Below are 7,580 nucleotides of genomic sequence, written 5' to 3'. Positions count from 1 at the left end.
CTGTGTGTGTGTCTGTGTGTCTGTGTGTCTGTGTCTGTGTGTGTCTGTGAACATGTGCGTACACTTGTGTTTGGGCGTGTGTGTGCGTGTGTGCTTAGCAGTTTCATCTCGATAGACTCTCACCTCTTTTCGTCACCATTGTCTCTGTTTGTTCCCACCCAGGCCGGGATACATCCCACCTGAGGAGCGGGAGGTGTACGAGAGCTCAGGCCGCAAGTATGTATGTGTGTGCGTGCGTGTGTGTGTGTGCTTTGGTGGCGTTGGCGCCGTCTGCCTCTGTTTGTCTCTCTCTCTCTGCTGCTATTCAGAGCATTACATTCACCCCAACCTTCGTTGTTGACGCAGGTTTGTGCGCGAGCGTGAGGAGATGGGCGTTGTCGGCTTCCAGCCCCTGAACAAGCCCACCGACAAGAAGGTACATGCGTTTCCCACCTCGCACGCAACTGGGCTGCTGCCGCCATAATCATCATCATCGTCATCATCGTGCTGTCCGTGCTCTCGCATGCATCTCTCAAAGCTGAATCTGCGCCTTCCTCTTTTTGCCCCTGTTGTGCCTTGCAGAAGAAGAAAAAGTCCAAGGCAAAGAAAGCTGAAGGCGAAGCCGCTTCATCGTCCTCGACGGCACCAAAGAAACCCGAGGAACCCAAGCAGGTACACGTATGTGTGTGCGTCTGTGTCTGTGTCTGTGTCTGTGTCTGTGTCTGTCTGTCTGTGTGTGTGTCTATGCGCGCGCGCGTGTGTGTGTGTGTGCGTGTTCAATGGCGACTCCGCGACTCGGTCATCCGTCCCTCTCATGTACATGATTGTGCTCTACTTGCTGTTTCGTCTGAACAGGATCTGGCGAAGGTTCACCGGAAGCTCACAAAGAAGCTCCGCGAGATCGAGCGGCTGGAGGTGCGTCTCTTTTTCTTGTGTGTGTGTGTGTGTGTGTGTGTGTGTGTGTGTGTGTGTGTGTGTGTGTGCCTGTGTCCGTCCGTCTGCCTGCCTGCTTGCCTGTCTGTCTGTCTGTCTGCCTGTCTGTCTGGTTGTATGTGAACCTTTCAATTCGAGTCCGACTGCCCACCGTGCCACCAGCTTCCCATTGCGTGACAATCATTCCTCCCTCTCTTCTTGCCCACGCACGCCCTTGCCTCTGCCATCTTCCATCCTCTTACCCCCCCCCCTCAAACCACACACTGTGCTGCTGCATATCGGCACGTGGCAGGAGCGAAAGGCCGGTGGGGAGGCCCTGGATGCCGATCAGCTGCAGAAGCTCCAAACAAAGGGCGACATCGAGAAGGAGCTCGCCTCCCTCAGGATCTAGCACGCGTGCTCTCTCTCTCTCTCTCGTGTATGTGTGTATCGTGTCTGTCTGCCTGTCTGTCAGCCTGTCTGTCTGTCTGTCTGCACGTGCACACTTTGAGTCTGTTCCCTGTGCTCCACATCCTTCCCTCCTCCTTTCACCTCCATTTCCCTCCTTTTCCTCCCCCCCCCCTTCTCTCTTTTCCTCAGTTCTCTCGTTGAATGAAACCAATGCCTGTGTATTGGGAACGGTGATTCTGATATTGCACCATGACCATGGTGGTGAACGCGTGTTAGGAGCAGGAAAGCAGGAGCAATGCGCCCGTAAAACCAGTGGCGTGACGTCAACAGAATGACAACAACACCCATGCAGACGCATTTGCAACCCAGGAAAGTTATGTGCATGTGCAATAAAGGAGGAAAGCTAGTAAAGGTGCACCAAACACGCAGACAGCAAACAAGGCCGCGGGGTGAAGGTGACAAACGAACGACCAGCCGCAATGAACAAAGCGACGACGTCTGGGTGAGCGTGACGCTCAAAGCGTTAAGGAGGGGAGGGGGTGGCATCAAGCCACTTAACAGGCAGCAGGCATACCAGCAAGAACGCGGCCTGCAAAAAAGGCGAAGCTAAGCACACGCAGCGTTGATACGTTGATAAACACCACGCGTGCGCCCCGTGTACGCAATAACACAAAGAGCGCCCGCGTCTAGGGACAGGCGGTCAGGGAAGCGTGATATGTCAAATATGTTGGGGTTGGCAATAAGAGAGGGCTAACGCGAGTTGAAGAAAACACAGAAGGAAAGGGGGAAGCTGGGAGATGTACATGCAATGTGATTGAGACATGTCAATGGCAAATCAAATGTCACCAACCCACAAGCACCTTCAAGAAGCGAGGATAGACAAGTGTGTTTGTGTGTGTTTGTGTGCGTGCGTGTGTGTGTGTGCATTGGGCCAAGCCACGATGAGGCACAGCCTGCTGTTGTGGATCGGGTATGATGCAATGGACCGCACAGGAGGGTAGTGGAGAAGGCGACGACAACAACCAACAACCATCAACCAATAATCAACAACCATCAACGACCAACCAACGACAACCAACAACCAATGATCTTGTAACAGTAGCCACGTCCTCCAAGGAAGAACAGCGGCGGCGACGGCATCACATCGCCAACGCGTCGTCCTCACATGGCGCTCGTCAGCAGGCGTAGGCTGGTCGCTGTGAACGAGTTGCCGAGATCCCCAAACGGGAGATCAATGTCCAGGTCATCCAACACGCTGTGGTGCTGGTGGTGCTGGTGGTGGGCTGCTGTGCGGTGACGCGTGCTGCGTGCGTGCGAACGAGATGACGAGCTGTGTGCACTCAGTGCATGATCATCAGCATCATCATCATCGACATCGACATTGACATGGACATCCTTTGCGTCAGCAGCGCTGGCAGTGCGGTGGTCACCACGGTGCGACGTGTTGTTTCGCTCATGCTCCTCAAGGGCAAACGTAAACGAGCTCACAAATGGCGCGGCGCCATCGCTGTCATCGCTGTCGTTGCCGCCGCTGCTGCGCGTGCTTGTGGTACGCGTGCTGCTGTTGCTGTATTGGCGCCTGCCGGCTGCATCTGTCTTCTTGAATGTGGGCGTGAACAGCGGCTGCTCCTCCTGGTCCTTTGCAAACGCGCGCAAGTTGGTTGGGGCAGACGCAACCGTGTTCAGAGGCAGCGGCTTCAAAACAATGCCGCCGTAGCCGCCGCTGCCATAAGCCTTGCTCGTGCTGTGCGACGATGGCGTGTTGGTGTAGCAGCCTGGCCGGCTGTTCGCGTGCTGCTGGTACTGCTGGTGTGGTGAACCCTGCTGCATCTGATGCTGCTGGTAGGTGTCGTGGTGACTGTTGCGACGGCTGCCGTGGCCGTGGCCGTGGAAGGCTGCGCCGTGTGCACCGGGGACACCGAACGTAGGGGTGGGCGGTAGCTCCATGTGAAGCTCTGTCTCCAACATGTGTTCCCCAAGCACCCACGCGTCAAGGGCATCCACGGAGAGGGATGGTGACGAAGTCGACGACGACGACGACGACGATGATGACGAGGACGCGCGATGGTGCTGTTGGTGGTGATGTGTAAAGGAAGTGGACGAGGCAAGGGACGTGGTGGACGGTGCTGGTGCGAGCGGGGAGGAGCCCTCGTTGTCGCAATCAGAGAGGCCGCCAGTGCTGCCGGTTGACGCTGACGACCACTGCACCACGTCGTGATCGTCAATGTGGTCAGGGCGGTGGTGCGGGCCTCGTGTGCGTGTTCGCGAGCGCTTGCTGCGCTTGGTTGCAGGCTGTCCACACGTGCACAGTGACGTTGCTGGCGACGATGACGATGGGAACGGTGTGTCTGCGGCCATCACCATGCCACCAACACGCCCGCGCAGATCAACAGCTGCGCCACTGCCACTGCCGCGCGTGTGTGCGCTGCAGCTGGCACACATGCTGCCCTGTGCGGCTGTTGCTGTGGTGTCGAGCGGAGAGTCAAAGTCGAGCAGAAACTCCCAGCCGTGCTTGAAGACATCGGAGCTTGGCCGCGTGCGTGGCAGGTGCCCTGGTGTCTGGCTGTTGCTGTACTGCAGCGACTTGCGGCTGCTCGAATGCTTGTGCTTGTGCTTGCCCGCGTGCGCGTGTGTGCTGCTGCTGCTGCTGCTGTTGCTGCTGCTGCTGCTGCTGCTGACGTCGTCATCACTGTCATCGCTTGTGCATGTGTGGCGCCGCTTGCTGGTGCGGCGAGAGGCCCGTGACGACGAGAGCTCCTCCGTCTTGATCTTGAGCTTCAGCGCACCAGCACCAGCAGTGCCAGTGCCGCTGTTCGATGAGCGAGCTGACGATTTGGACTTGCGTGCCGATGCTGTCGATGAAGTCGACACGACAATCCAGCACGCGTTGCAAGACGGCTTGTCGGTCTTCCCCTTGCGCGCGCGGCGGAAGCGGGCGTTGTTCAACAGCTCCTGCCGCACAAGCGTCTGCGAAAATGCGGGTGGAGGGACGTGGTACGGGACGTGGTGAGGGAGGGAAACAATGGTGCAGCAAGGAACTTTGACAGCACACACACCACACAACACAGCACAACACAACACACGCACGCACGCACACACGCAGCACAACACGCACACACACAGCACAACACACGCACGCACACACACACACACATGCACACACACACACCTTGAGGGCTGCCTGCTGCTGCTTGGTGAGGAAAGGGTGCTCGGCGACAATGGCCTTAACAATCTGCAGAGAGGTGAGGCCGGTTGGCTTCGTCTCCTGCACCTCAGAGAGCGTGTGCGCAATGAGGTTGGCCAGTTGGCGGGACGCGCGTGCGCTCCGGCGCTGTGATGACGATGACGACGATGACGACGACGATGACGACGACGATGAGGATGAGGAGGATTTGGAGCTGCCGCGTGTGCCTGCTTTGGTGGTCGCTGCCGCCTTGCCTGTTGCCGTGGATGGTGTGTTGGATGCAGTGGACGCTGAGGCTGCCGCGCCGCACTGTGTGAGCCAGGCAAGGAGGGACGGCGGCATATGCGTTGGCGCGTCAGCTGCGGAGGACGTTGCGTTGCCGCTGTGTTCGCCATCGTGGCCGGTGCTGCTGCCCGCAGACGCCGCGCTTGACGCTGCTGTTGTGCCAGCGCCCTTGCACAGCAGAGACGCGTGAAGGCCCCGGTGCGATGCCGCTGGCGTTGCGGGTGCATCTGTCTCAACAGAGGGGCACTTGATGGTGATGGTGGTGAGCCAGTCGAGGGCGGTGAGGTCGTCGGTGTCCGAAGAAGTGGCGGCCGCCGCCGTGGCCGCTGCCGTTGTGCTGGACATGGCGCTGTTGCTGTTGCTGCTGGTTTGGTCCGTGACGGATGTGCTGCTGGTGTGGATGGAGATTGGTGCGCACCCGCTCGTGCTGCGTGAGCGCTCGTTTGATCTGGCTTGTGTTTTGAGGGTTGGTGTTGGTGAAAATGGTCAAACCGACGATGCTGCGCTGAGGTTAGCTGGAGTTGCTGTGTCGTGTCAGGTGGTTGGTGTTTGTTGGAGGCGGTGTGGTTGTGGTTGTTGTGGAATGAGGAAGAGGAGCGAGCGAGCTGGAGGGGAAAAAATGAGACGTGCCGGTGTGTGGCGGCTCGCAAGCGTTGCGAGCGCACTCGTGAGCGCGTACGCGGCAACGGACACGGGGGTCGAAAATACAGAAACCCTTTGGCAGGGTGTTGCCGCACACTTCAGTCAGTCCGGCAACGGTCACAACCGACAGCAACGGTTGTGCTGATACGTGGGAGTGTTGTTGGGGCAGCGAGTGCTGAAATTTTGGGTTCGTCAGCTGCGATGGAGGTGATGATCTTGATGGAGCGGTGCTGTGCTTGTTTGCGTGGTGGTTGAGTCGGGTTGAGTGGTGGTATGGAACTTGTGGTTGTGGTTGCGGTTGTGGTTGCGGTCGTGGGTTGTGGGTTGGGTTGAGCTATCCAGGCGGCTAACTGACGCAAGTGGGCGATTCCGAGACGCGAGATGGGGGCTTGATATGGGTTGGACACTCGCAGTGGTGCGGCACAGAGATGGCTGATGGGAGTCGAGGCCAGATGGATAAATGGCGCGCTGGCTTGGAAAATGAAGCAGACGGAGACGCGGCGGGCGGATCTCGATATCAGCAGAGAGACGAGGTGATGTGTGTATGTGTGTGCCTGCTGCTGATTGACATGAGAATGGCGGCACAACACAACGACACCAACAAGGGTGATGATCACACACACACGCGAGTGCATGCGGGGCACGCAACGATGATGAGAAAAAGAAAACGGTCGATGCAAGATGCAACTTAAACTACACAGCACGTACACACACACACACAGCACAGCACGCACACATTGCATGACGGATGTTTCAGTGCATGTGGCAGTGGAGCGTGTGCGCATGTGCATGTGTGTGCATGTGTGTGTGTGTGTTTGCGTGTGTGATCATCATCCACATCATCGAGCAACGGCGTGATGAAAGGTCATAAGAGAAGAAGGAAGGAAAAGCAACCACATATCAACACACTAGATGGTTGGCAAACCCTGACACCCTTCAACATCCAGCAAGTGGGTTTGGGTGGTGTTGGGTCAAACCAAGTGGATGCATTTGCATGCGTGTGCGTGTGTGTGTGCATGTGTGTGTGTTTGTGTCATATCGGATGACGTTGTGGGGAAGAAGGAAAGGAAGGAAGGAACGGAAAGGAACCAAGAAACAGAAGAGCAAGAAGTCTGCTGTGTGTGTGGTGGCAGTGCAAACAACAAGCACAGCGGCCAACGGTTTTGCCAGTGAAACGTCGTTGGTGGGGGCAAGAAAAGCTGACGAACACGCGGCACGTCACCCAACGCGTTGAAACGCACATGTCGCAAGAGCGCGCGAAGGTTTCGCAAAACAGGGTTGGGTGGGCGGTTGGGTGTATTCGCACACTTCGCGCCACAAACCCTGACAATATTGGTGGCGTTGGTGGCGATGTATGGCAATACGCACCTTCGTGGTTTGTGACGCGAGCCGGGCCAAAGTGGACGTCTTCAGGCCTGCTGAGGTAGCGATGGGGATGATGATGATGAGAACGAGATGTAATTTGGCAGTGTCAAACATGTGCATGTGCTGCATGTGCTGCATGTGCTGCATGTGCTGCAAGTGTGTGTTGCGCGTGCCTCTCTCGGCCTATCTACCTTCGGCTTTGTGTGTGTGTGTGTGTGTGTGTGTGTGTGTGTGTGTGTGTGTGTGTGTGTGTTGTGTGGCTCACCTTCAGACGACGGGGGGATGGATTATGAGCACCGAGGTGGCGGCGCGGGTGGGGAAAGGCACGCGCACGCACACGTACACACACGCGCACGTACAGACAGGCGCACTCACTCCGGCGAAGATCGCAGGCAAGTAACAACAGGCTGGGTGGCAGGCAAGCAGGTTGTTTTGAAATGAGAGGCACTGCAATGGTGCGGAATCACACGGCAAGAAGAGGAAGAAAAGGAAGAAAAGGGGGGAAAACAAGAAGCAAGCAAGCAAGAAGGGCGGAGCAGTCGCGTGTGCGCCTTGGTTCTTCTTGTTTTGGTTGTTGCGCGCAAAATTTTGCAGAGGACGCATCGAAAATACAAGCGGCAGCGTGTGGATTGGTCCAAGTCTTGGCCAATTGTCGTGTCACAGCATTTGCGTTGCCAAGCGGTGTTGTGACGTCACACATCACTGTGTGTCTGTCTGTCTGTCTGTGCGTGCGTGCGTGCGTGTGTGTGTGTGTGTGTGTGTGTGTGTGTGTGTGTGTGTGTGTGTGTGTGTGTGTGTGTGT

The 7,580-nt window shown here is 57.1% G+C and overlaps 3 protein-coding genes across 3 annotated transcripts in view; 1 reads left to right on the top strand and 2 right to left on the bottom strand.

Moving 5' to 3' along the window:
* Positions 1 to 1,728, top strand: part of PTSG_10070 (uncharacterized protein) — a 2,098-nt gene extending 370 nt beyond the window's left edge. Inside the window, exons 2-6 of the mRNA XM_004988924.1 lie at positions 163 to 216; positions 346 to 415; positions 562 to 651; positions 835 to 894; positions 1,205 to 1,728. Of these exons, the coding sequence (XP_004988981.1) occupies positions 163 to 216; positions 346 to 415; positions 562 to 651; positions 835 to 894; positions 1,205 to 1,303 (373 nt within the window). The 3' untranslated portion in view covers positions 1,304 to 1,728. The remainder of the gene's footprint in view (positions 1 to 162; positions 217 to 345; positions 416 to 561; positions 652 to 834; positions 895 to 1,204) is intronic.
* On the bottom strand, positions 1,505 to 6,614 carry PTSG_10069 (uncharacterized protein). Its single transcript, XM_004988923.1, has 2 exons — positions 4,472 to 6,614; positions 1,505 to 4,269 (listed from the first exon to the last, which is right to left on the bottom strand). The coding sequence occupies exons 1-2, from the start codon at positions 5,114 to 5,116 to the stop codon at positions 2,464 to 2,466; spliced, it is 2,451 nt and encodes an 816-aa protein (XP_004988980.1). The 5' UTR covers positions 5,117 to 6,614; the 3' UTR covers positions 1,505 to 2,463.
* Positions 6,615 to 7,477: 863 nt separating this feature from the next.
* Positions 7,478 to 7,580, bottom strand: part of PTSG_10068 (uncharacterized protein) — a gene marked incomplete at its 3' end in the record, with an annotated part of 2,439 nt that continues 2,336 nt past the window's right edge. The window contains exon 7 of the mRNA XM_004988922.1: positions 7,478 to 7,492. Coding sequence (XP_004988979.1) covers positions 7,478 to 7,492 — 15 coding nt within the window. The remainder of the gene's footprint in view (positions 7,493 to 7,580) is intronic.

This window comes from Salpingoeca rosetta (assembly GCF_000188695.1).
Source record: "Salpingoeca rosetta unplaced genomic scaffold supercont1.32, whole genome shotgun sequence".
Lineage (NCBI taxonomy): Eukaryota > Choanoflagellata > Craspedida > Salpingoecidae > Salpingoeca > Salpingoeca rosetta.
This window is presented reverse-complemented; position numbering and strand designations above follow the sequence as displayed.

Bases quoted from the DNA above. Each gene is read 5' to 3' on its own strand.
- PTSG_10069 (XM_004988923.1), bottom strand. From the start codon at position 5,116: ATGTCCAGCACAACGGCAGCGGCCACGGCGGCGGCCGCCACTTCTTCG. The intron at 4,270-4,471 runs GTGTGTGTGTGT...GCATTTTCGCAG, and splicing joins AGCAGCAGGCAGCCCTCAAG to ACGCTTGTGCGGCAGGAGCT.